Here is a 27,921-nt window from a genome sequence, read left to right on the forward strand (position 1 = left end):
TGTCACCCAGAACAAAACCCGAGCTCTATTAGTAGGAAAGATCGGGAGAATGCCGAAGCTCCTTAGTCCGAGGACATGTGTGGTCCACCCCGGCAGGGTGATGCTGGCCCAGGCTTTGGACTGCTCTGTGTGTTCCTCGAAGCCTGTACTTCAATCATACTGCTCAACCAGAAGGGACAGGCTTGGTCTCTTGATGCATCACTAAATCACTCATTTGTTCTTTTGTTGTTGTTGTTGTTGTCTTTTTAGGGCCTTCCCCGAGGCAGGCATGTGGAGGTTCCCAGGCTAGCAGCTGCTGACCTATACCACAGCCACAGCAATGTGGGATCCGAACCTCTTCTGCAATCTATACCACAGATCACGGCAATACCGGATCCTTGATCCACTGAGAGGGGCCAGGGATCAAACCTGTGTCCTCATGGATACTAGTCAGATTCATTTCTGATGAGCCGCGATGGGAGCTCTACTCCTGTGTTCTTTCATTGATAGATTTAATTAATATTTACTGAGTATCTCCTCTATGCCAGGCATGAGGGAAACGGTGGGGACCAAAATAGATATGATCCTTACCGTCACTGAATATCCAGTCCTGAAATTTAGAAAAAGAACAAGAGGAGTTCCCGTCGTGGCGCAGTGGTTAATGAATCCGACTAGGAACCATGAGGTTGAGGGTTCGATCCCTGCCCTTCCTCAGTGGGTCAAGGTTCTGGCGTTGCCGTGAGCTGTGGTGTAGGTCACAGACACGGCTCGGATCCCACATTGCTGTGGCTCTGGCGTAGGCTGGTGGCTGCAGCTCCGATTCGACCCCTAGCCCGGGAACCTCCACATGCCGCAGGAGTGGCCCAAGAAATGGCAAAAAGACAAAAAAAAAAAAAAAAAAAAAAGAAAGAAAAAGAACAAGAAATAGTAAAACATGGTAGTGTATCTTAGGTTTCTCTTCTACTTTCCATCAAAACAACCATTTTTCGTTTCTTGGTGGGGGGGGGCTGGTTGCGACCACAGCACATAGGAGTTCCCAGACCAAGGATCAAATCCGAGCCATTAGCTGTACCCAGAACCACAGCAGGGACAACCCTGGATCCTTAACCTGCTAAACCACAAGGGAACTTCCATATTCAGTTTTTAAGCATAATATTCTTTTCTTATGGTGAAAAATCGGTCATTCTCCTCTAAACTGTTGACACAACCTAGGCGATCCTGACCAACTCAAAGTCAAGCAGACTGATCTGGAAGAAAAATTCAATGTGCAAAGGGCCAATATTAAAATTACAGAGACCAATGCATTTAGCTATTTGGAATCCTGTTCAGTTTACTGGCTTAGCAAGATGCAGAGTTATTCTGAGCATCAGGTCATACAATGAGCTTGAGGGGTCAGGGGGGCTGTGTCTCAGCCCTCAGCCACTGTTGCATTTCAACTCAGTGAGGGACTCATGGTCAGTACCTAGTAAATAAGTTTGCTGACTCAGACTCAAAGTTAGACCTTTGTCTACTATAACTTGAGGAGCCAAAGAGGCATTCTTTGAGGTCAAAGTGAACAGCTAGTAATCCCTGACCTTTGCACTCTGTAGAGCAAGTGATGTATTCTTTCTTGCTGCCTGTTGAAGTTCTCCAACCAATACTCCAAGGCACACAGCCACATTCATTGCGGGTATTGTGTTAGAGGTGTGTTCAGATGTTGAACCCCTTCAGCCTGGGGAGGCTGAGTCCCAGGCAGCGGCGTCTCAGGGGGCCACACAAACTTGACCATGACTACATGGGGCCTGAGGTGAGAAAGGTTCGGTTGCTCTGCTCTGCGGCACAGATAAAAATTTGGTTTTAGGTGAAACTTTATCAGGTGTGAATAACTTTAAAAGAGCCTTCAAATACATAGTCTGAACAGGCTTTGCCAACCAGATTTTCTTTAGACAGGCTTTTCCTCTTTTTGTCTTTTCTAGGGCCGCACTGGAAGCATACGGAGGTTCCCAGGCTAGGGGTCTAATCAGAACTACAGTCACCGGCCACAGCAACACGGGATCTGAGCTGGGTCTGTGACCTACACCATAGCTCATGGCAATGCTGGATCCTTAACCCACTGAGAGAGGCCAGGGATCGAACCTGCATCCTCACGGAACCCAGTTGGATTCATTTCTGCTAACGCCACAACAGGAACTCCCAAGAAATAATCTTTTAAAACTCTGTCCTGAAGGTCATTGAAATTGGTGTGGGCAAAGTGATTTAGATGAGGGGGCTCAAAAACACTCCTTCCACAGAAGCCACAATAAAAGTTTAAATTCTCCTCAGGACATCTGTGGGTTAAAACAACAGACCCGAGAGTGGCGATGCTGCCAACTTCCGTGTCTCTAGCTGCCCTGCTGGCAGTCCCGGAAGGGTATCTCCTGTCAATTCCTGAAAGGGAATTCAGCTGCCAAGCTGGGAGGGGAAGAGGAAGTATGGAAGGCTCTGTGAAACTGGCACCAGAGTATGGTCACAGTTTCAAGGCATTGAGAGAAAATATTTGGTGGGTGGGGGAACTTTGCTTAAAGGTGAGTGCCAAGATGACAATGGATTTAAATCATTTTAAGAATTCTTTCCTGATTAAGACCATTAAAAATTTTGGACTGGAAACAAGTCTAGAGAAACCAGCACTCTAAAGGACACTTAGTTACTACGAGAAAGTCTATTGCACGTGGGACTAGAAATGACAACTGCAATGCAGGGTATGTTGCTAAATACAGTGTGGCCCTGTTATAACAGGTGACTTTTAGAGACACAGGGATTTACTAAAGGCCCAGTCATGCCCTAGGAAAGTAATGCCGTGGCTGTATATGCAGCAACAGCCTCCTATAAGGGCTTCACCCTACACCACCAGGACCCCTATGGTCCTGAGACTCTGGGAAGAGGCAGCTCAGAAAGCATCATGGGCTCAAAGGGTCAGATATTTCAGGTTCATTCCAACTCTCTTCCACTTAGGACTTCCTGTGGCTCACAACATAGGAACCAACTCTCTTCCACTCGTTCATTTTGCAATAGATTCCCAAGAACCTCCAAGCAGGAAAAAACTTGCATTTGGGGAAGGGAATCCCAGTGGGGAGGGGAGAGTGGGACAAAGTCCGATCCAGGAGAATACCTGGGCCAATTACACGGTCCCCTTTGGCGTTCGGCCCTCCTGCCCCCCATGCCGAAGCTGGGGCACCCCGCTCCTCCCGGCCCCTGTGGATCCCAGGCCGTGCTTCCCAGAGGGGTGAAGGTGTCCGTGCCCCCTCCAGGGCCCCGTCCGGGGATCAGCCCACCTGCCCCTCAAGCAGACACCTAAGCCCGCTGCTCGGGGCCTCTATCTGTCCCAGGAGAGGACGCGCTTCCCAGGCCAGTGCAGGTGCCCGCGCCCTCGCTCCCAGAGTCCGGGGAGCCCCGCCCAGAAGCCCGTCCGGGCGCCGCGTCCCGGTGGGGCCGCCGCGCGCTGTAACCCGGAAGTGGCGGCGGCAGCGGGCGTGCGGGAGCTGGGGGCGGGGGGCCGCGCGCTCGAGCCGGCATGGCCGCCGCCGCCGCCGGCTTTGTGTGCCGCGCGCGGGCCCGGGCCATCCGCGCCGCGCCCGGCCCGCGGGGCCGCCGCTGACCCGCCCCGGCTCGAAGCGCCGCGCCCGCCGGGCCGGCCCCGCCTCCCCCCTCCTGCGCCTCCCCTCCCCCTCTCCCTCCTCCTGCCGCCGGGCGGGCGGGCTGCAGCCACCCTTCGCGCTCGCTCGCCCGCTCCTCGCCGCCCGCCCTCGCTCCCGAGCCAGCCAGCCTGCCTACCTGCCTGCCTGCCGGGCCGGCGGCGGCGGGCTCGAGGCCGCCCCGATGCCCGAGCCAGGCCCCAGGATGAACGGCTTCTCGCTGGGCGAGCTGTGCTGGCTCTTCTGTTGCCCGCCCTGCCCGAGCCGCATCGCCGCCAAGCTGGCCTTCCTGCCGCCCGAGCCCACCTACACGGTGCTGGCGCCCGAGCAGCGGGGCCCCGGCGCGTCTGCCCCGGCCCCGGCCGCCGCCGCCACCGCCGCTACCGCCGCGGCCCAGCCAGCGCCGCAGCAGTCCGAGGAGGGCGCGGGCGCGGGGCCCGGCGCGTGCAGCCTGCACCTGAGCGAGCGCGCCGACTGGCAGTACTCGCAGCGCGAGCTGGACGCCGTCGAGGTCTTCTTCTCGCGCACGGCCCGGGACAACCGGCTCGGCTGCATGTTCGTGCGCTGCGCGCCCTCCAGCCGCTACACGCTGCTCTTCTCGCACGGCAACGCGGTGGACCTGGGCCAGATGTGCAGCTTCTACATCGGCCTCGGCTCGCGCATCAACTGCAACATCTTCTCCTACGACTACTCGGGCTACGGCGTCAGCTCGGGCAAGCCCTCCGAAAAGAACCTCTACGCCGACATCGACGCCGCGTGGCAGGCGCTGCGCACCAGGTGGGCCCGGCGGGGGTCGCCAGGCCTGGCCTGCCGCTGCGGGGAGGCGGACTCGGGGGGGGGGTCCCGTGGGCGCCTCCGCGGTGGCCTGCAGGGAGAGGGGCCCCTCCTCCGGGGCTGTGAGCGAGCAGAGAGCCCTCCTGGCCGCCGTGGATTCTCTTTTCTTCTCCATCCCTGGCTTTCTCCCACCCACTCTCCAAATCCCGCCAACCCTCTGGTTCCTGGAAAGCCCAGATTCGCAGGATTTCGCCTGCTTTGGCATGCCTGAGTGCCCCCAGCCCACTAGCTGGGTCTTTGGTGGTTCTGGTCACTGCTAGTGGCAGCATGGGGTTGTTTAAGCACCGGGCGGAAACAACTTGGTTCGCGATTAGTTTGCGTGCGCTGGCAGCCGGAGGCTGGAGGTCCTCGGGCTGAAGTGACCTTGGGCAAGGCACGGTCCAGACCCGAGTTTCGATCCTTGTAAAATCAGGGGGCGAGACAGGGTGACTTCCAAAAGACGTCCTGGCTGTACAGTGCTCTGCGGGGCGGTGTCTGGGCAGCTGTGGTGGCAGCTGGAGGGTCTGTTGGTGTCGGGGGCTGAGTAGCCTGGTACTGTGGGCAGGAAGTTAGCCGGTGGCTGTGGGCCTGACATCTTCCATTGAGCCTCAGTAACAGCCCAGGGTGAGTTCAAATTTATGTTATAGGGTTTGGGGACTCTCTTGACCTTGAGTTAGCATTCACAGAAGGACTGGAAAAGTATTGCGGGAGCGTCTTTTATGCGCACGGCACAAATTGGGGGGCGTGGTTTCAGAGCTAGACCTAGAGAGACCTGCAAGCAAAACGTGAGCTTTAGTCTCAAGTTAGACTGAAGTCTGGTAAGTGGGCGCGTCACTCACCTGTTTGTGCTCCTGTTTGGGTATCTATGACTTTGCCCCAATACCTCATAGCAGTGATGGGGAAGATAGCCTGAGATCATGTCTGAAATGACATCTGATTGCTTCAGATGAGAGGCTCCCTAGAGTTAAGTATAGCTGGCACTGTTAGGGCTCTTGACACTGCCAGTCTCTATCTAAAATGTGTTTGCTTGGCTTATGCCGACAGCCAGCATTAGTGATTTGTCTTGATTCCTGTTCATTCATATGGTCATAAATTCCCCTGTGCCTTTCTGGGAAAATGGCTTGTCCAACAGGGAAGTTCTCAGGATTTAGTACGTTGCTTATTCATGTTCTGAAGTCCTGAAGGACTTCATTTGGATGATAGCTTTTCAAAAGTGATTTAGGCTGATGAAAATATACCCTACACAGATACACTGAGTCGATCTACAAGTAGTTAAAAGCCACGTGTTCCAGTAAAGGGTTTCAAAAGTATGTGTGTCACACACAGTCAATAGATTGCTAGAATTTGCTGTTGGTAAACGTATTAAAAATAAAGGTTGGCATTAGATCTCTTTAAGGTGAAATTGTTAAAATCCTGCCTTGAGTAGATTTTATGGTAAAATTTCTGTAGAACACTGTTCTGATACATGCGTGTCTGGATTAGAATGAAAGCCTTTCAGATGGCAGGCTAATAACCCTTTGCCCCGAATATGCAGGTTTGTCTGTGTAACAGCAGATGTGGGCTGGAGTCTTTTCTCATATTTAATTTAATTATGGCTGTTGCTTTGGATAAGGTTACTTTTGAATTATGTGATGGTACACCTAATTTTTGCCCAGAATTTATCTACGTTTAGGCCAGGACGCTTGCCTAGATTGATTTACTCACCTGTAAAATAGATTAGAACTTAAAGGCTTGTCCTGTGCTTTTCAAACTTTTTTTGACTGTGACCCCACAATAAGAAACATATTTTAGATCTTGATCAAGCATACACATCTGTGTCTATGTAAATGAAGCAAATGTCTCACAAAACAATATCCACCCCCCCCACACACCGTGGGCAATACACATGGCAGTCTCTGTTTTTTTTAATATCTTTAAAGAAGAAGAAGAAAGGGAAAGAGAAAAAGCATGCTGGTTATGAACAATTCAGTTTATTTCCCAGCTCATTTCTGGACACTGTCCTCATCTCCCCTCATTTGACAGAGGCCTGGGGAAGAGCAGCCTAGCAAACGAGCAGTAGGTCTTTAGACTGCGAGTTTAGCACTCTTTCCACCACACCATGCGGTCCCATTTATCAGCTTTTTTAGAAATGCATTTATGTGTCTTAGTTATTCTTTTTTTTTTTTTGTCTTTTTGCTATTTCTTGGGCCGCTCCCGTGGCTTATGGAGGTTCCCAGGCTAGGGGTCAAATCAGAGCTGTAGCCACGGGCCTACACCAGAGCCACAGCAACTCGGGATCCGAACCATGTCTGCAACCTACACCCCAGCTCACGGCAACGCCGGATCGTTAACCCACTGAGCAAGGGCAGGGACTGAACCTGCAACCTCATTGTTCCTAGTCGGATTCGTTAACCCGTGTCTCAGTTACTCTAATGGCTTAGGAGTTACTCATCTCTGAAGCTAGGCAGTCCCATAACCGCCTTCCTTCAGCCTTCCATGGTCTCTGTTTTTCTGCTCTAGTCTTGCCTGCAACACGCCGTCTTCTCTGCCCATTTAGAGCTCCCTTCAGATCATTGCCAGGGCAGCCATGCCCCCTACCACATGTGCCGATTCTTCTGTGGTGGCTGGCTCAGATCCCCTTTCCCACCTCCAGCCTCTCCAGCTTTCTTGAGGCTCTTCCTCTTTTCTAATCTCCTGATGAACCACACTGCTCAGGACACTGAGTGGAGAGCCCACCGTCCTAAATTGTCCCTATCTCTTTACTTACGTTATTCCTCCAAGAGGATAGTAAGGTGTGTGTGTCAGTGCTGGGCATCCCCCGGAATACCCAGCCCAATGCTTGCCCACCCTCGTCATGCTTACACCTGGCCTTGTGTATGTGCCCTTTTCCTATGCCCGGAACTCTTGATCTTGCTGGATCCTGACTGGGTTCTGAGACCCTGGATGTTCCTGTGTACTCAGCCCCTTTACCTGCACTTAGCATGCTGTTGCTCTCCTGTTGTGCAGCTGCATCCCACTAAGTAGAAAGGTCCTTGAGGACAAGGACCCCCTGTCTTCTGTATTCCCAGGAACTGGCAACGTGTCTTAAAAGAATGGGCGCTCATTAAATCTTTGTTCAATGGGTTGCACCTCTGGGTGCCCCATCAATGAAAGAGATAGATTCAAGTTTTCCTAAGTTGGATTCTTGCAAAGAGTTGCATCTCTTTTACCTCTGGAGTTTGAAATCTGCAGGTATGATCATAGGCAAAGAAAAGGTTTCCAATGTATTGGCTTGCGGCCTGATCTACTTTGTATCTATTATTTGCCCATGTTTGCAATCTGGAAGTATCTATTGAACAGAAGAGTAACAATAACCTCTTGTATTTCTCTCCATCCTTTCTTCCTTGCCTATCTGTGCCAGTTCCTGTGCCCGCCCCCTTGAGCTGGCCAGTCCTTGATGGAGGACTTCAATCACAAATATTACCCGTATTTCCCAGCAGCAGAGTGGCCTTTAGGAAGGAAAGGTGGTCATTGCTCTTTGGCCTATAGATGATTATTTGAAGCTTTTGAAAAAGGACTGGAAAAGGTAGAGAAGAGAGAGAGGAATTTGAAAGCCAGGGAGAGTGGCTGAGGCGTGGAAGAAGTAAGTTTGGTGTCTAAATAGTTTTAAGCGACTGTAGCAAAGTGCTACAGACTGGGTGGGTGACTTATGAACAACAACAAACTTTCTCAGTTCTGGAGGCTGGAAGTCTGAGATCAGGGTGCCAGCATGGTCTGGCCCCGATGAGAACACTCTTCCTGGCTGTAGTCTGCTGACTTCTCCTTGTAACCTCACGTGGTGGAAGGGCCAACAGGGTTTTTTTTCTAGGTTGCTAATCCCATTCATATGGGCTCCACTTTCATGACCTAGTCACTGTCCAAAAGGCCCACCTCCTAATAACATCACCCTGTGGGTTAGGTTTCAATGTATGAATTTGGGGAAACACACACACCTACCCCCCCCTCCCCACACACACACTTCAGCCTACCAGCACTTGGTATTGGACCAGTGAGAGAGCCAGCTGAGAATCTAAGCATCATGGAGAGCTTGAAGGTTAGGCAGGTTTGACATTTGAGTTACTTAATACACTTTTATCAGCAGGCTGTGAATCCACGCAATTGAGGGAATGAATTGGAATCACTTAGAAATATTTGTCAGAAAGACACTGTGAAGGTCAGGGTAGCCTTACTGGAGGGGAGTGCAGTGATTTGAGCTGGGGGTGTGGTTACTCTGTGTAGAAAAGCCCACCTGCTGGTGAAGGTGGGTGTAGGCAGGTTGAGCCTCCTTCTGGGGTCCTCCGGGATGTGTGCAGTTAGGACTACAGGACTACAGAAGTGGGACCTGTGATGCAAGAGAGAGTGAATCAAGCTGATCTGAAGGTATAAACCCAAATAGGCAGGTAACCCAGAGCATGGGTGTACATCAGGCAGGGAGAATTTTAGTTGAAACATTTTAATCTCGAGCAGCAGGAGAGTGGAGGCATTCATGAGGTCATAGGTTACTAGTGTTTGCCGTTGCCATCCACAGAAGTCTTTGTTTCATGCAAAGATGGTGGAGGAGAGGCATTTGGTAACATGGGCAGAGAAACACTGACCCAATCAGAGGAAGCAAATGCAGAGAGGGGAGGGTAAATCCGAGCTCTCAGTGCAAAAGGCGCAAAAGGCAAATTACCAAGGACTCCACTTCTCATTCATTCTTTCGTTCTTTCAACCAATAAACCATGAATCGTTGAACACACATGTATCAATAGTCTGCTTGTATCAGACATTAAGGTGGGTTCCCTTGAGTATTGTTCATCTCAAACTGTTTCTTTTTTGTTGTGAAAGGGTGGCACTGAGTTTTAGGGGCATTTTGCGTATGTATCCATGTGTTGCTCTTTTATAACTTCGGCATCTCTGGTTCACAGGACTCAGAACTGGAAAATCCCTCAGTCCTGGGAAGGCTGTTGTGTATCCTCAGGTGGTGGGATCCTTGAAAAGCACCTTCTGATGGTGGTAAATGTTGTTTACAGTTATGGCTCAGGGTGAATTTCCCCTGGGAGTTGCAGAACAGTTACGACTTTTCTGGGCATGTTGAAGTTAATGAGCTAACCTCATTGTTCTCTGGGTTTCCTTGGAGGGAATTCCACAGTGCCATTAAGGGAAGAATGCTCAGGATTTCTACCTGAGTTTGACTGATGAGGGACACAGAAGACAGAATGTGTTATGCATCATGTGTCAAGCACACAGTGATATTTCTAAAATGGAAATAGACTCTCAGCTTGCAATTCAGGGCCGTCAACAACATGAACATAGCGCTTTAGGAAGAACAGACCTGTTGAGGAGTTCCCGTGTGGTGCTGTGGTTTAAGGATCTGGGGTTGTCACTGCTGTGGCTCGCGTCACTGCTGTGAGGTGGGGGTTCGTTCAGAGCCTTTTCTTTATGTGCCCTTCCCCCACCCCCAGTGCTCTGGTCCAGGCTGCCCTTGCCTGCCCTCATGCAGGGTTTCTCTAGCAAAACCAGATTCTGAGCTGTCACCGCACCCCCATCAGAGCTTCCTGACCCTTGATTCTATGTTGAGGGGCCTTACTGTCCTCTGGTAACCCAGGTGCCAAGAATCTAACAAGCTTATTCAGGGTTCTGTGCTACTGGGCTATGACCCCTCCTGGCTTCCCTCAGCGGAGCATACTTGTGCTTCTTTAGGTGCGATGGTGTTTTAGTAGAAGACGCCCTCCTCCCCTAAGGAAGTCGTTTGAATGATACTCTCCTGAGGTCACTTAAAGCAAATCTTTGAGGTCAGTCCCGACCTTCTGCTACCATTGGTACTCTCTCTCTCTCTCCCCAAATCTAATAACTTATGATAACCCCACATAAGACTCTAGCATCGGGAGTTCCTGTTGTGGCACAATGGAAGCGAAACTGACTAGTATCCACGAGGATGCACGTTCAATCCCTGGCCTCGCTCAGTGGGTTAAGGATCTGGTGTTGCCATGGGCTGTGGTGTAGATTGCAGACGAGACTCAGATCTGAGATCTGGCATCACTGTGGCTGTGGCATAGGCTGGCGGCTATAGCTCCGATTGGACCCCTAGCCTTGGAAGCTCCAGGTGCCCCGGGTGTGGCCCTAAAAAGCAAAAAAAAAAAAAAAAAAAAAAGACTCTAGGATCTGGTTTGAGGAGTTTTACTCTTCATTGTGATAGCAGATTTACCTTCTCTATTAGCTTTTGCTTAAGCTACCCCTGAGGGCATAAATCTGTTCCACTTTAAGAAGCCTTGGGTACCAGAATCCCGTCTCACAGACACACTTAGATCATTATTTGAGTATCAGAGTGATTTTTTTTTTCAGGATTGCTTTAAATAATAGGCTTGCTGATTTGTCCAAAAGCTTCAATTTGCAAAAGTTCAGATGAACAGAAAACATTTTGAACTAGGGTAATCAGTTCGAATTCCAGCAGTCCCTCTCATCCATGATGTCACCTGGACAAGGAGGTACCCCACAGGTCCCGGTTTTACATTCCACTGTTTTAAAAGCCAGGGACTCAACTCTTGACTTCTGAGGTGCCTTCTTTTTTTTTTTTTTTTCTTTTTAGGGCTGTACCCGTGGCATATGGAGGTTCCCAGGCTAGGGGTCGAATTGGAGCTGTAGCCGCCAACCTACACTACAGCCACAGCAACACCAGATCTGAGCAGGGTCTGTGACCTACACCACAGCTCACAGCAACGCCGGATCCTCAACCCACTGAGTGAGGCCAGGGATCAAACCTGCGTCCTTGTGGATACTAGGCAGATTCGTTTCTGCTGTGCCACAGCAGGAACTCCTGAAGTGCCTTCTTTAAGTAAGGCTGTGTTTCTTGATATTTGGGGCAAGTCCCTGATGTTTTTGAATTTGCTTTCTTGACTACACTGGGAAACTTTCTAGATTCAGTCTCTATGGTGGATCTCAACCCTGGCTCCACTTCAGCAGTCCTAGGTCGATTTTTATCTTTGTATGTATAAGTGTGTAGACATATGCTTGCTTATATGTGTGCATGTGTGTCTTTATATATGTGTGTGTACCTGTGAATCAGTGAACATGTATTCACACGTGTGTGCACACATGCAGCCAGGGTGGAGATGCATTTGCCCAGAAACTACAATTAAAGATTGACCATGAGGGAGTTCCTATTGTGGCTCCGTGGGTTACGAACCCAACTAGTATCCATGAGGATGTGGGTTCAATCCCTGCCTCACTCAGAGGGTTAAGGAAGGATCCTGAGTTGCCACAAGTTGCAGAGTAGGTTACATATGTGGCTTGGATCCCGTGTTGCTGTGGCTGCTGTGTAGGTCAGCAGCTGCTGCTCCAATTCAGCCCCTAGCCTGGGAACTTCCACTTGTCGTGAGTGCGACCATAAAAAAAAAAAAAAAAGATTGGCTGCAAAATTACAATTGGTTAAGAGTTGAAGAAAAGAGAATGCTAGGGGATATTTCTTACTCGCTTACATAGATGATTTTAGTCCAAGGCTTTCGGTGACCAGGAACCCAGCAGTGTGGACCACATGAGGGGCAGTTGTTGAAAAGACCCAGCTACATTCATACTTGCCAGATTCCCAAGTCTCACAGGGACTGAAGCTTGGGAACTGGGAAGCCATCTCGACCCCTGAAGCTCACCCCCTCAGCTGCCTCTGTGTGGGCTGGTGTCTCCGGGCTCCTTCTCTCTGTGTGCCTGGCCTCTTGCCCTTTTTACAACAAGCCTCTTCCCTATTCCTGGTCTCTGCGCATCAGCTCACCCCCAACCCAGCTGTGCTCACCCCTGACTCAGCTGCCCGGGAACTGGCTTCCCTCTGGCTCCTGGATTCCTGTCCCCCACTCTTGACTCTCCCAGTCGTGCCCCGGGATCGCGATGGCTGGGGCTGAGAGCAGGTAAAGTGAACAGAATGCTCTCTTTAGGGACCAGTCCCATGCAGCCTTGAGAGGAGGGGCCTGGGCCAGGATGAACAGGACCCCGCACGTCCATGGTCGAGCACTTCTGGGTGGCGGCCAGTCCTGCTCCTTCCTCTTCCAGGTGTAGGGGGTGGGGCCATCTCCACTCTCCACTCAGCCCCTCTGTGCCTGGAAGAATGGACCATAATTAATAGACCTGAAACCGGGTCAGTAGAGCAGTGACGTGGTGGCCTCGTGACCAGTATGTGGCTCCCTTTGTGAGCCTGGCGATGAAAGGCTATGGAAAAATAGGGCTCTCCTCTCTAGTTGCCTCCCCCCTCTCTGCCCTCCAGCAGCTCTGCCATCTGCCCTGCGACAGGGCTGCTGTGCAGAGAATTCTGCAGCCGCCCGTGGGGCAAGGGAGACCAGGAGGAGGGAGAGGAGAGAAGAGGGGCAGGACTCCTGTGTCACCATATCAGGAGAGATGCCCAGCTCGATGTGATTAAATGATTTAGTCCTTCATTTAGATAATTTACAGCCAGGCCTGATTTCTGACTCTTGTGTCAGAGTCGCGCAGGCAAGGTTGTCTCAAGGGTGACCTGGAGAGGCATGTGGCTGCAAGCCTTTGCATTCTCTGGCAATTTTTTGTTGTTGTCTTTTTTTTTAGGGCTGCATCTGCAGCATATGGAAGTTCCCAGGCTAGGGATCAAATCGGAGCTATAGCCACCAGCCTGCATCTGCGACCTGCACCTTAGTCCACTGAGCAAGGCCAGGATCGAACCTGGGTCCTCATGGATACGAACCAGATTTGTTTCCGCTGAGCCACGATGGGAACTCCTTCCTTCTCTGGCATTTTTTTATGGTTGTGGATGGTGGAGTCAAAGGACCTGAGTTTAGATCCTACCTGGGCCGCTTACTAATTGATTGACCTCAGGCAATTTTCCTAACCTTTTGGAACCTCAGTTAAAGTAATAATGGTGGGGATTGTAGGGGTGCACAGTTGGTCACCCGAAAATATGGCTCTTTGGCATAAGGATTATTTGAGGCTGAAGATTTTGAGACCAAGCTGCGGACATGGAAGCTTTAAAAACCCTTTAAAGTAGAAGTTACCCTTTTGTAAGAGACCTTTACTTGTTCTCAGGGAAATCTCCATTTGTAAAGGTGTCTCCCAGAGGCTCCAGAAAGAGGGAGGGGCTGTGACCTGATCCTGAGAAGCTCTAATCTAGGCGCCGATGACTTAAATTTGCATCACAACCTCACCTTTGTTTACTTGGCTTTTCCTGGTGACCTCCCAGGGCTAATCCCCCAGCTCAGTCTTCCTTTGCTTGAGCTGAAAATGGTTTCAGAGGTGAGGGCCTCTGACACTTCAGAGAGTTACTGGGTTTTCCTGGGTCTTTCCCATGTGTGCATGTTGTTAAATATTTGTTAGCTTTTCTCCTGTTCATCAGTCTTTTTTTTTTTTTTTTTTTTTTTGTCTTTTTAAGGCCACACCCTCAGCATATGGAGGTTCTAAGGCTAGGGGTCTAATCAGAGCTGTAGCCGCCAGCCCATGCCACAGCCACAGCAATGCCAGAATAGAGCCGAGTCTGTGACCTACACCACAGCTCATGGCAACGCCAGATGCTTAACCCACTGAGCAAGGCCAGGGATCGAACCTGCAACTTCATGGTTCCTAGTTGGATTCGTTTCCGCTGTGCTACGACGGGAACTCTGTTCATCAGTCTTATGTTTAATTATTAGACTGGTCAAAGGACCTAGAAAGGAAGAAAGGACAACTTCTCCCCCACTTGGTAGTATTAATAATATTAACAATAATAAAAACCACAACAATCACCACTTCACAGTCAGAGCACGAGTGGGATGTTACTGTGGCCTAGGATTACTAGTCAAATTATTAGAGCTGAAATAACCGAATGCTCACATCATGCTTAGATCAGAGGGTGTTAAATTGCTTCCTTCCCCACTCTCCACGGATGTAAATAATACCCAGGGCAGGCCAGCCTGGTGGATGTGGCCACAGAGGAACTGTAAAGAGGTTTCGCTTTATTTGCAGCCCAGGGGGGGAGCGGCTCCTTGAATGTGTTCCTCCGGCTTTGAGAGCTCTGTGTATCCCGTCTAGGCTTTGGGGAGTGGTGTGTGCATTAGCATTTTAAACCAGATAGCACTTCATCCACCAAGGTGTTTATATCCCCAGAGGAGGTCTTAAAAGGAGAGGAAACCTTCCCTGTAATCCAACACCTCGCAGTTTCTCTGCAAACCCTTCCTCCTTTGCCCCCGCAGTGCTGTTTCCAGGTTTAGCTCTCCCGGAGCTGAGCACGTGTTCGGGGCGGAACCAGAGGCGTAACTCTGGCCTGGAGCTGGGGACGACCCTGGGGAGACAAAACACCCTCCCTCTCCACCCCTGAAGACGTTCCGGTTGCTCTTTCCTAATGGGGTGACCTTCAATAGATAGTTGTTTCCTAAAGTTGGCTGTGGGACCTGAGCACACATTTCCTCTTAAAATATGAATGCTCCCACGATGCCTTGTCCCTCCAAGTCCTGTTGAGTGTTCAAGGCGCTGTGAAATGGAGCTCATTGATAACTTCCACAATATTGATTGACTTCAGAGCCTTAAAGGACCGTATGGCACCGCGGTGAAACTGGAAACCTCTGTTTCCAGGAAGTCTAGGTCCTTCACCTTTAATGCTTAGCCTGATAATTAAGTATTGCCTATCATTTACTTGCAGAGTTACTGGCAAGAGTCTTACGAGGTTATTCGCCCTGCACTGCTTAAATTTTCAAATGAAAAAGGAGTACCTGAACCTTCAATGCTGGTGCTTAGTTTGTCCTTTCAGTTTACATTTTTAAAAGGTTAAAATGAAATCTGAGCAGTTTTGTTGGGGGTGGCGGGGGTGGGGGGGGTGAGGAACGACTTAAAGCAAGCCTGTGTTCATGATATAGCCACAAACAGTGAGTTTCCAGATGGTAATTATAACTCTGGTAGCTAACACCTCTGTTATTATGGTTGGTAATCAAATGAGAATTCCAGCTTACCCAAAACTGTTCTTAGTGATTGTCATGGACCAAACCATGTGCAGTGATAATGACCTTGACTGCACAAATCTGTGATACCAGGACAAGATTCTTTTATGCTGGTTTAGCTCAAATAATTTGATTTCTCCCTATTGACATAAATAATGCAAGGATATTTCAGAATCTCCATTTTCGGTGGCTGTGTTGTTTAATGAATACCATTGTCCTTATAACTTGTAACATTTATGCCTCTTAGTTTACATATATATAAAACCATTCTCATGTTAATCATTTCTAAACAATTGCTATAACTAGGCTGCATAAAATAATTTTTAAATGAAACCAGAGTCATATATTTAACTGGAATACACTAGTTTTTCCTACTAAAAACTTCAGGAAAACCCTAGCAAGATAGATTTAAGAACATACGAAGCTAAAAAAAAAAAAAGAACATACGAAGCTAAAATATAATTGCAGAAGAGAGATTAAGGTGGTTTGAGCTGTCCATTCATTGCACAGGGTTCCCCAGTCTCTGTTTCCTTCACGTGTGCTTTGTGGGAGCTTATCGCCCTGGGGTTCTGGCTGCTTCAGGACTGCACCCACTGGGTGGTTCTGCCGCCAGACTCAGCCGATTATAAACACAGGTCTTCATCCCTCTGACCTCACCACACCTTTCATTTACCCGGCTCCAAACTGCAAGACTGCAAGTCTCCCTTGGTGCCTTGATGCCTTCCCCTCCACCCGTATATCTGCTTAGCCAGAAGTTTCTATTGTTTTTTCTTTCTTTTTTTTTTCTTTTGGCTTTTTAGGACCTTACCCAAGGCATATGGAAGTTCCCAGCTTAGGGGTCGAATCGGAGCCGCCGCTGCCAGCCTACACCACAGCCACAGCAACGCGGGATCCAAGCCACATCTGTGACCTAATCCACAGCTCACAGCTACACCGGATCCTTAACCCACTGAGTGAGGCCAGGGATCGAACCCAAGTCCTCATAGGTACTGGACGGATTTGTTACCACTGAACTCCTCTGTTGTTTTTCCTTTTGATAACTTGGCTCCTGAATTACCCTGATTGCCCAATCTCCCTGCCTCCCATCCTTCTCTGGATGCGTCATCCACTGCCCAGAACTGGCTGACATCTGTGCCCTCCTGGGGCAGCCCTTTCTGCCCTAGAATGGGCACTCATTGAATATGTGTGGAGTAGATAAATGAATGAGCTGGTGATAATCGGTTTACAGATTTTAATGTAAGAATCACCTGGGAGGCCTTCTCGGGACCCCATCCTCGGAGATTTTGATACAGTAGATCTGGAGGAAAGCATTTCACACCAGCAAGCCTGGTGCAGAGGGTGAGCGGTCTGTGTTTGAGGAGTCAGTCCTGAGCCATGTACGGTGCTTGAGGACCCCCGAGTGGCTCATGGTCGGCTCATCATCGCTTCCTCCTTAGACTTTGCTGTGCTTCCTCTTTTTTTGCCTGGAGCAGTGACTGTTCATGGTACAACTTGCAGTTCTTCCATCCATTTAAATTCTGTTAATGTTACATTAGGAGTTTTCAAATTTTATTTTGAAGTAGACATAAATATAAAATATAGCTTTATAAATATTTATTATAAATATTTTATAAATGTAAGGATGCAGGTTCAATCCCTGGCCTCACTCAGTGGCTTAAGGATCTGGCCTTGCCATGAGCTATGGTATAGGTTGCAGATGTGGCTCGGATCCTGTGTTGTTGTGGCTGTGGTGTAGGCCGGCAGCTGTCGCTCCAATTCAACCCCTAGCCTGGGAACCTCCATGTGCCAGGGATGCAGCCCTGAGAAGACCAAAAAAAAAAAAAAAAAAAAAAAGAAGAAGAAGAAGAAAGCAATTAAACCAAAAGCAAACTCAGGAGAACTGGCATTTTAACTGGGAGAGCCCTCTGCCCACATCCTTACCAAAGTCACCCTGTAAGATCTGGTTTCATCAGGCCCCTGAAAGAACCCAGGATGAGGGGTGTCGGAGGTTCCAGAGGCTTCATCTCCCTGGGAGGGCGCACCCTGACTACAGGTCGTACATGCTCTGCTTGCTTGAGCTGTGGCTCTTTGGTTCCTTTCTGTCCCTGGAGAGGGATCTCCTCGTTTCCCTGTGATCCCTCCTGAGGCACCAGGAGAGCAGCAGGAAAGCTGCCTGCCTGGCGGAGCACCCCAGGCAGCCTGCAAAAGCCTCTGCCTGCTTCCTGGCTTCTGCTGGACCATCTTCTGAAAAATCCTGATACTAACTCTGTATGAACCGGCTTTCCCAGATGTGTAAAAGGTGAGGGCACCATGGTTACTTTTGCAGGATTAAGTGTGGTGACGGTTAGTTTTAATTTGCGCAATTCCTCCTGCCTGTCTGTCCTCATCTATTTTCTCTCTGCACTGAAAATGGGACATGGGTTTCTTGGGGACTTAACATTTGTAGGCTTCTGTATCTTCTAAAACCCATTCTCTTACTACCTTCGAGTTATCTTCCCATCTTCACATTTACTGAAGGATTGCAAAGGTAATTAATTAACACCCCAGACCCTTGGAATCTAAATCTCTTAAGGAGCTGTCTCCTCTGCCAGGACCTCTTTTCAGAAGGGTGCTCCTTGGAATAAAAGACTGCCACCTGTATGTTTATGAAAGAAAAATAGGAGTTCCTGTCGTGGCACAGTGGAAACAAATCCGACTAGGAACCATGAGGTTGCGGGTTTGATCCCTGGTCTCTCTCAGTGGGTTAAGGATCTGGCGTTGCCGTGAACTGTGGTGTAGGTTGCAATCACGGCCTGGATCTGATGTTGCTGTGGCTGTGGTGTAGGTGGGCAGCTGTAGCTCCGAATCGACCCCTAACCTGGGAACTTCCATATGCCTCAGGTGTGGACCTAAAAAAAAAATAAGAAAAATAAGCCTTGGCTTTTCGGTGTCTTTACCTGGAAAGCCCTCTCCTCCAGCCAAAAGGGGCTGCTCAGAGTCTACCCCCAGCTCCACTGACAGGTCTCCCCTGCAAAGCCTTGCCAAGAAAGCCGCCTCCCTTCCTCCCGGAGCTCTGCTTATACCTCTGTTGTAGCTCTTGTTGCCTGATCTCTGGGTTTGTCCCGACTGTCCTGCTCCTTTGCAGCAATGTGATGTCACCAAGACCCCAGAACAGCGCACCCTGTGTCCTCTCAAGTGTCAGCCAAAGGAATGGGAAGAACCATTGAGGGGAGGGGTGATGTTTGTACCGAGGGCTCTTTCCTTCCAGGTTCAGAGTTCAAGGTCTTAATCTCCTTTGACTGGGCCTCAGGTATCTCTGGCCACCTGAGCTTCCTGCTGAGGTCTCTCGGGCTGGAGTGTGGATGTGTACCCTGGCTGGGGGAGGGAGGGTTAAAGAAGACCCCGGGGACTGAGATCTTCCCCACAGCCCGCCACCCCATCTTCCACGTGCCTGGCCCCCCTTCTGGAAGACAGAGACACCTGCCTGTGGGACCATTCTAGGAAGGGTAACAAAAGATGCAGGACCTTCCTTGTTCTTGTGGTTTATGGACCAGGAGTGGATGCAAGTACATCTGCTATCTATCTATCTATCTATCTATCTTTTTTTGCTCTTTTTAGGGCCGCCCCTGTGGCATATGGAGGTTCCCAGGCTAGGAGTCGAATTGGAGCTGTAGCTGCAGGCCTACACCACAGCCATAGCAACGCCAGATCCTTAACCCACTGAGCAAGGCCAGGGATTGAACCTGTGTCCTCATGGATACTAGTCAGATTCATTTCCACTGAGCCATGATGGGAACTTCATCTGCTATCAATATTAATACCCACAGCCTTCCATTATTGACGGCCATCTCATTCAAATATGTTTTTATGAGACTTGCAAAAGGTGGCTGTGGAATATTGAAGAATATTTGTATATTTCATCTACGTTCACAGTTAAGAGAATGCAGAATTGGAAAAAAAAAAGTCTCTTGAATTCCACTGACTGCCTATTTCTCGCTTTCATTTCCTTAGGTCCTGGAGACCTTTATACTAGCTACGTTTTGTTCCTTTGCCATTTTAGTTTTTTAGAAAAACGTTATTATTATATATGAGGCAAATAAAATATTAAACCCCCTGTCCTTATCACCCACCTTCAATAGCTATCAATATTCTGCCATTCCTGTAGCATCTTCACTTCAACCCACACCCCATTTTTACTCTTTTATTATTACTTTTGTATAGCTTTTTTTTCTTTTTTTTAAGGAAAAATTTCCACTATTGAAATGCACAAATCTTAGCTGTCTACTTCCCCAGCAATATATTCTTGCTGTCTGTATCAGCACTCCGGCATGTGATGAGCTAGTTGCAGACACAAGCTTTTCTTGGTGTTCTGTGCTAAGTGTCATACCATCATTAAAGTATGGATTGCAATGTGAGAATAGATTTAAGGGAGATATTAAATAGATTTAAGACAAAGGAGGCACTGGAGGGAGCCTTGGCCCTTTTTTTCAACTTCAGTGGTATAAAGATGGATAAGTTGGGAACCTCAGTGCTGTGTCCCATTTACCTAGAATTAGTTGGGGTACCGTACAAAGATCACTCCTGCGGGGCTAGGAGACATGGTGGCTTCTAGTCAACCATTGAGATAGATCGTTGTGTGGCCTGAATCGTCAGGTAATGTCTTTGGGCCTCATTTTCTCCATTTATCAAAGGGAGATTTGGATTAAATGTCAGTTCTGGTTTAGCCAACACTCACGGGTTGTTTTGTGCTAAGCACATTCATGGATGTTTTAATCATCAATGGTATCTGTGATGTGGGGACTGTTGTTATCTCCATTTTTGAGATTTGAAAACTAAGGAGCAGGAGAGACGAATGGCTTCTCCAGGGTCACACAGAGTTAAAAGGTGAGCCAGGATTTGGACCCAGACATCGTGACCCTGGAGCTGCTGCTTTGAATTGGATGATATTCCCCACATCAGTAGTCTCCCAAGGTGACAGGGTGTGGGCTGTACATTGGGGTGTGGAAAGAGAATATCAGTGTTTTGTTTTGTTTTTTTCTTTTTAGGGCCGAACCCACAGCATATGGGGGTTCCCAGGCGAGGGGTCGAATCAGAGCTGTTGCTGCAGGCCTGCACCACAGCCACACCAACACAGGATCCGAGCTATATCTGCAGTCTACACCACAGCTCACAGCAGGACTGGATCCTTTACCCACTGAACGAGGCCAGGGATCGAACCTGCGTCATCCTGGGTGCTAGTCAGATTTGTTAACCGCTGAGCCATGACAGGAACTCCAGAACATCAGAACTTATATTTCTGCTCGTTATTTATTATTTTTTCAGTGAATTTTTTGTTTTAAATGGTCATAAGATTGTAAATAGTGTTTTAAAACTAATATTTGTATGTATATACAAATATATATTTATGCACACAGGAGTACACGCTCTTGTTTGTATGAAAACGGATGCAAAATAAAAAGTTAGACACCAGTGCTCTGAATTGATAGTTAATATTTCTTAAGGAGTTCCCATCGTGGCGCAGTGGTCAACGAACCCGACTAGGAACCATGAGGTTGCGGGTTCAATCCCTGGCCTTGCTCAGTGAGTCAAGGATCCAGCGTTGCCGTGATCTGTGGTGTAGGTTGCAGATGCGGCTCGGATCCCGAATTGCTGTGGCTCTGGCTTAGGCCGGTGGCTACAGCTCCGATTCGACCCCTAGCCTGGGAACCTCCATATGCCGCAGGAGCTGCCCTAGAAAAGGCAAAAAGACAAAAAAAAAAAAAAAATATTTCTTAAGATTTCTTTTCTCAGAATTATAGGATCTGAGCGTGATGAAAAATGAAAATTTTTAGAAATTAGTCCTTCAACCAACTGAATGCCTGACGTGTGTCAGGTACTAGGCTAGATGCTTCATATCATCTTTCATTGTTACCAGATCTACTGTGCCAAAAGAATCTGCAGTTTGTGTTTAAAAGATGACTCTGGGCTTCCCGTCATAGCTAGCGCAGCAGAAACGAATCCGATTAGGAACCATGAGGTTGCGATCTCTGGCCTCACTCAGTGGGTTAAGGATCTGGTGTTGCTGTGAGCTGTGGTGTGGGTCGCAGATGCGGCTCGGATCTGGCGTGGCTGTGGCTGTGGTGTAGGCCGGTGGCTACAGTTGCAATTTGACCCCTAGCCTGGGAACTTCCATATGCTGCAACTGCAGCCCTAAAAAGAAAAAAGAAAAAAAAAAAAGTATGACTCTGAATACCCTTGGGGAGGTGACCCCCACCCCCAGCCCGTATGGAATTCTGTACTTTTGTCTTGATGGTTTTCTGAAGACAAAAAAATTGTCTCCCGAACATGTGGGAATCAAATGAAAGGGAGACTAGAAATGATTCTTTGATTCCTTCATTACTTGGGTGGATGGCTCTCACTGCTTTGCCTGTTGTCTTATGGATCCTGAAAAGATGGAGGTGGCTGAGGATTAGTTCACAGAACCTTCATAATTCTTTTTTTTTTATTACTCAGTGAACTTTATTACATTTATAGGTGTACAGCAATCATTACAACCAAATTTTTTTATTTTTTATTTTATTTTATTTATTTATTTATTTATTTTTTGTCTTTTTGCTATTTCTTGGGCCGCTCCTGCAGCATATGGAGGTTCCCAGGCTAGGGGTCGAATCAGAGCTATAGCCACCGGCCTATGCCAGAGCTACAGCAACTCGGGATCTGAGCCGCATCTGCAACCTACACCGCAGCTCACTGCAACGCCGGATCATTAACCCACTGAGCAAGGGCAGGGACCGAACCCACAACCTCATGGTTCCTAGTCAGATTCATTAACCGCTGGGCCACAACGGGAACTCCTTTTTTTTTTTTTTTTTTTTTGTTTTGTTTTTTTGGAATTGTTTCCTTTTTTTAGATTCCACATGTAAGTGATAACATTTGGAGTTCCCGTCGTAGCATAGTGGTCAACGAATCCGACTAGGAACCATGAGGTTGCGGGTTTGAGCCCTGCCCTTGCTCAGTGGGTTAACGATCCAGCGTTGCCGTGAGCTGTGGTGTAGGCCACAGATGCTGCTCGGATCCTGTGTTGCTGTGGCTGTGGCATAGGCCGGTGGCTATGGCTCCGATTAGACCCCTAGCCTGGGAATCTCCATATGCCTCAGGAGCGGCCCAAGAAATGGCAAAAAGACAAAAAAAAAATTTTTTTAAAAAGTGATAGCATTTGATGTTGGTGTCTCATTGTCTGATTGATTTCACTTAGCATGATGATTTCTAGGTTCATCCATGTTGCTAAAAATGCTGGTATTTCATTCCTTTTCATGGCTGAGTCATATTCCATTGTGTATATGTACCACCTCTTCTTGATCCACTCCTCTGTCGATGGACATTTAGGTTCTTTCCATGTCTTGACTATTGCATAGAGTGCTGCAGTGAACATTGGCATACACCTGTCTTTTCGAGTCATGGCTTTCTCTGGATAGATGCCTAGGAATGGGATTGCTGGATCAAATGGTAGTTCTCTTTAATTTTCTGAGGAATCTCCATGCTGTTTGCCACAGTAGTTGCACCAGTTTACATTCCCACCAACAGTGTCATAAGGTTCCTTTTCTCTACACCCTCTCCAGCGCTTATTGTTTGTAGATTTTTTGATGATGGCCATTCTGGCTGGTGTAAGGTGGTACCTCATAGTGGTTCGAACCTTCATAACTTTAGGTGAGTGGCATGGTGCAGCGCAAGGACAGCACAGCCTGACTGTCGAGGTTCGAATCCTGCCTGTGCTGCTTCCTCTGTGACTCAGTTTTCCTCTTCTGTCAGACAGGGGGATGCTCTGTAGTGTTTGTTATGCCTAATAAATGAATAAATTGTGAAGTGCTTATATGTAAGTTTGAGAAAGTGGATTTTTTGTTATTTTATTATTATTTTTTAGTAGGTTAGAAGAGATTTATTGAATACACTGCTATAAGGGGAGCAGTGGGCAGGAGAGCTTGTCTCCCCTGGGGCAGTGGTTTGGACTTGATAAAGTGGATTTTTGAAAAGCTGAAAAGAAAGAGGGAACGAAATGAAAATGCTTATGATAGATAGGCTTTAAAGGTTTGAAAAATAGCAGCCCACTGTTTTTCTAGAGGGTTTTGTAATCTCCCAAGCAGTTTCACAGAGGCTGTCTTTGTTCCTGAGAGCAGCTCCGGGAGAAGGTAGGACAGCTCCTGTAATGCAAAGGTAGGAGGGAGTGGAGGGGGAGGGAACAAGGAACCATTCCCCCCGTGTGGCTGTGGAGCGCAAGGCTTCAGTGTATTTCTTTTGACTTTAAAAATGTTCCAGGGCTGCCTCTCTTACTTTGTTGCTGTTAGCAATTGCTTTGGTAGTTTGTCTTCTCATGACTTGGTCAGTCTGTAAATAAAGCATTGTGTACAAATGGTCCAGCCACATAGTCTTTCTGTATTTGGCTTTATTTTTTTTAAAGTGCCATTGAGTTTTCTTCCTCATTCCTCTGTTTATTTTCATTCCTGAAACTGGTTTTAGGAGCCTTTATGACCTATTTTAAATAATGGAACAGTGTTTCATTTCTGAGCATTTTAAGTTGGACCAGTTTCTCCTACTGAATTGCAAGGAGTTTTCTTTTTAGATGGGAGGTGAAAATCCTTAAAAATCCTTAAAAATCCACCTGACGTTTTGGGACCTCGCCTTGCAAGATAACTAAAGAATGGGGTTCCTATCCTCCAGGGGCTTGAATTATCATTGCAGATGGTTTTCTGGAGTCATGTCCCCTCCAAGGCTACAGGGTGTTTATCATAACCAGCTGCTTTAGACCACATAGTTGACAGTTTCCAATAAGGATTTACTGACTTAATCCCAGGCTAGATCTTGACCATGGAACAACAAGTAAGATTTGACTTTGTTGGGAACCTCTCTGCTCTGTCGGTTCATTTTTTGTTTTGAAATGATTTTTATTTTTTACTTATAGTTGGCTTACAGTGTTCTGACAATTTTCTACTATACAGCAAAGTGACCCAGTCACACACACACATACATATACACATTCTTTTTCTCACATTATCCTCCATCATGTTCCATCACAAGTGACTAGATAGAGTTCTCTGTGCTCTACAGCAGGATCTCATTGCTTTCCCACCCCAAATGCAATAGTTTGCATCTAAATAAGCCCAAACTCCCAGTCCATCCCACTCCCTCCCCCTCCCTCTTGGCAACCAAGTCCATGAGCTTCTTTTCTGTGGAAAGGTTTATTTGTGCCATGTATTAGATTCCAGATGTAAGTGATGTCATGTGGTATTTGTCTTTCTCTTTCTGACTTACTTCACTTGGTATGAGAGTCTCTAGTTCCATCCATGTTGCTGCAGTCTTTTTTATGACTGAGTAGTATCCCATGGTGTATATGTACCACATCTTCTTAATCCATTCATCTGTCAATGGACATTTAGGTTGCTTCCATGTCTTGGCTTTTGTGAATAGCACTGCAGTGAACATAGGGATGCATGTATCTTTTTCAAGGAAAGTTTTGTCTGGATATATGCCAGAAGTGGGATTGTTGGGTCATATGGTAGTTCTATGTGTAGTTTCCTGAGGTATCTCCATACTGTTTTCCATAGTGGTTGTACCAATTTACCTTCCCACCAACAGTGTAGGAGGGTTCAGGTTCCTTTTCTCCACACCCTCTCCAGCATTTGTTCTTTGTTTACTTGTTAATGATGGCCATTCTGACAGGTGTGAGGTGGTACCTCATAGTAGTTTTGATTTGCTTTTCTCTATTAATTAGTGATGTTGAGCATCTTTTCACGAGCCTGTTGGCCATCTGTATATCGTCTTTGGAGAAATGTCAATTCAGGTCTTTTGCCCATTGCTTTGTGTGTTCTAAGTGCTTTACAATTTCTTGGAAGTGAGAGGGTCTCTTTAACCCTAACATGAGAGGCTCTCACAGTGGAAGAGTTATGCCCAGAGCACCTGTAGGTTTCTTGGCAGAATGGATCCCAGTGTATGACCCCATTCTTAAGGAAAATCATCTTAAATCCTTCCCCTCACTTCCCACCCCACTAATGTTTAGTCTTCTTAAATTGTGGCCAGGTAATTAAAGGGCATGGTCATTTCTCTGGTTAACTGTGCTGTGTTCTGTAAGTCTATTGTATTTATCAGTGGATTAGAAAGTGTTAGCCCTGGAGTTCCCGTTGTGGCTCAGTGGTTAACGAATCCGACTAGGAACCATGAGGTTGCAAGTTCGATCCCTGGCCTTGCTCAGTGGGTTAAAGATCTGGTGTTGGCATGAGCTGTGGTGTAGGTCACAGACATGGCTCGGATTCCATGTTGCTGTGTCTCTGGCGTAGGCCAGCGGCCACAGCTCCGATTAGACCCCTAGCCTGGGAACCTCCATATGCTATGGGAGCGGCTCTAGAAATGGCACCAAAAAAAAAGTGTTAGCCCCTCCATTGCTCAGTAAACCCTTAGAGTCTACAGTCATGTGATCCTTGGAAGGGACTTGAGAACTGAAGTGGTCTGGTGGATCCCTAGTGCCAATCCATAGTGAAAGAAGATGCTTTGACCTAGTCACAGCAGAATAAGAAAAATTAAGGCAGTGCAGGTTTCCTGAAGGCGGATGTCTTCAAAGGTTGGATATTTTAAGATTTTTTTTTCCACTCTTGCTTTTGTTATTAAAATCATCTTTAAAAATATTTTATTTGGCAACCTCAGTCATTTCCCCATTTCATTGGAGGAGGAAAGGAAGGGGCAGTTTGGCTAGCATAGGAAATCTAGATGTCTAGGAACAACTATCAGGCTAGCTTGTCCTTTTTTCAGTAATTTGTCATGAGTTCCCATAGTGGTTAATGAATCCAACTAGGAACCATGAGGTTGCAGGTTCGATCCCTGTCCTTGATCGGTGGGTTAAGGAGCCAGCGTTGCCATGAGCTGTGGTGTGGGTTGCAGATGCAGCTCAGATCCCACATTGCTGTGGCTCTGGCGTAAGCCAGCGGCTACAGCTCCGCTTAGACCCCTAGCCTGGGAACCTCCATATGCCGCAGGTGCGGCCCTAGGAAAAGACAAAAAACATTTGTTTTAATTTCTAACATTAAGTATAAAATATGACTCATCACAATCTTAGTTTCTTAGTACACTTTTATGACCTGCAGTTAATTAATTTTTCTTTTTAGGGCCATACCCATGGCATGTGGAAGTTCCCAGGCTCATGGTCGAATCAGAGCTACAGCTGCCAGTCTACACCACAGCCACAGCAACTCAGGATCTGAGCCGCATCTGCAACCTACATGAAGCAATGCTGGGTTCTTAACCCTCTGAGCCTCAACAGGAACTTCTGCAATTAATTAATTAATTAGTTTAATGTTTGTTTTAATAAGTATCATCCTGGAGTTCCTGCTGTAATGAAGTGGGTTGATGATTCAGCTTGTCTTTCTGGAGATACCTGTTTGATTCCCCAGCCCAGTGCAGCGGGTTATGGATCTGGCTTTGCTGCAGCTGTGGCATAAGTCACAGCTGCGGCTTGGATTCAGTCCCTGGCCTGGGAACTTGCATAAGCTGCGGGTACATCTGGAAACAATTTAAAAAAATAAATCAAAATAAAAAAATTATAAGTATCATCCCAAACCTTTACCTTGGAAGGTTAAAGCTAGAGAACTGACAGTAATTTACTTCAAACTATCTGGTCCTTCTCTCACTCTCCTCTACCCTGCAAACCCCCTCTAACTCCCAGGTAGCCAACCACTTGAATCCCAAATTTATCTTTGCCAGTAATTCCTTTATTGCTGATAGCCATCCAGTCTCGATAAATGTTGTTTGAATGAATACCTGAATTAATATCCACATATCAGCAATCGAATGCTTCTAAGAACAATTTTTCTTCTGTTAAGCTCCACCCTGTCTTTTATGTTTCTCTCCCTGGTCCGAATTCTTGCTTGTCATCCCACCTGTCAGATATGTGGACCCCACCATCAGGTAAGCTCCTGGAGGGCAAAGATGGCATTGCCTTCCAATCCGAATCCCCTGCAGAATCTAACACAGGGAGAGCTTTAGTAAGCATTGGCTGAATTAAATTCTTCTCATACTTAATTAATCATCTCTTTTGTGGACTGAGTATCCTCAGTCCTCTGAGCATGCTTTGTCTGAGTTGGTTCCGGATTCCTCACCATCCTGGTCCTGAGTGCATTCCTGATTAGTGACATTTCTGAGACAGGCCTAGAGGTATAACCACAGTGCTTCAGATGTCGCCTGACCAGGGGGAAGTACAGTGGAACTGTCCCTCCCAGAGCTTAGACTCAGTGGTTGATACAGCCTAACTATGTGAACAGGCAACCTGCTATGCATACATCCGCATCTCTGAAAATACTGGATCAAGCAGAATGATGGACTTACATGTTCTGTGGAAGATTTCATTCTTTGAGAGTTAATATTGTTAATTCCCTAATTATATCTCAATTTCCAGAGAGTCTTTAAAATGCTATTTATTTCTAGCTCTTCATGTTTTTTTTGTGTGTGTGTTGTTTTGTTTTTTTTTTTTTTTTTGTCTTTTTGCCTTTCTAGGGCCACACCCGTGGCATATGGAGGTTCCCAGGCTAGGGGTCAAATGGGAGCTGTAGCCGCCAGCCTATGCCACAGCCACTGTAATGTGGGACCCGAGCCGCATCTGTGACCTA

At 47.6% G+C, this 27,921-nt stretch overlaps 1 protein-coding gene across 1 annotated transcript in view; it reads left to right on the forward strand.

The window, feature by feature from the left end:
• The first annotated feature begins 3,446 nt into the window (after positions 1 to 3,446).
• ABHD17C (abhydrolase domain containing 17C, depalmitoylase) overlaps positions 3,447 to 27,921 on the forward strand; it is a 58,780-nt gene continuing 34,305 nt past the window's right edge. Inside the window, exon 1 of the mRNA XM_003128448.5 lies at positions 3,447 to 4,406. Within this exon, the coding sequence (XP_003128496.1) occupies positions 3,814 to 4,406 (593 nt within the window). The 5' untranslated portion in view covers positions 3,447 to 3,813. The remainder of the gene's footprint in view (positions 4,407 to 27,921) is intronic.

This window comes from Sus scrofa, chromosome 7, assembly GCF_054392235.1.
Source record: "Sus scrofa isolate SSC_HxYL_T2T_F1_AM1 chromosome 7, Sscrofa_HxYL_maternal_Yorkshire_Landrace_v2.0, whole genome shotgun sequence".
NCBI classification, from domain to species: domain Eukaryota; kingdom Metazoa; phylum Chordata; class Mammalia; order Artiodactyla; family Suidae; genus Sus; species Sus scrofa.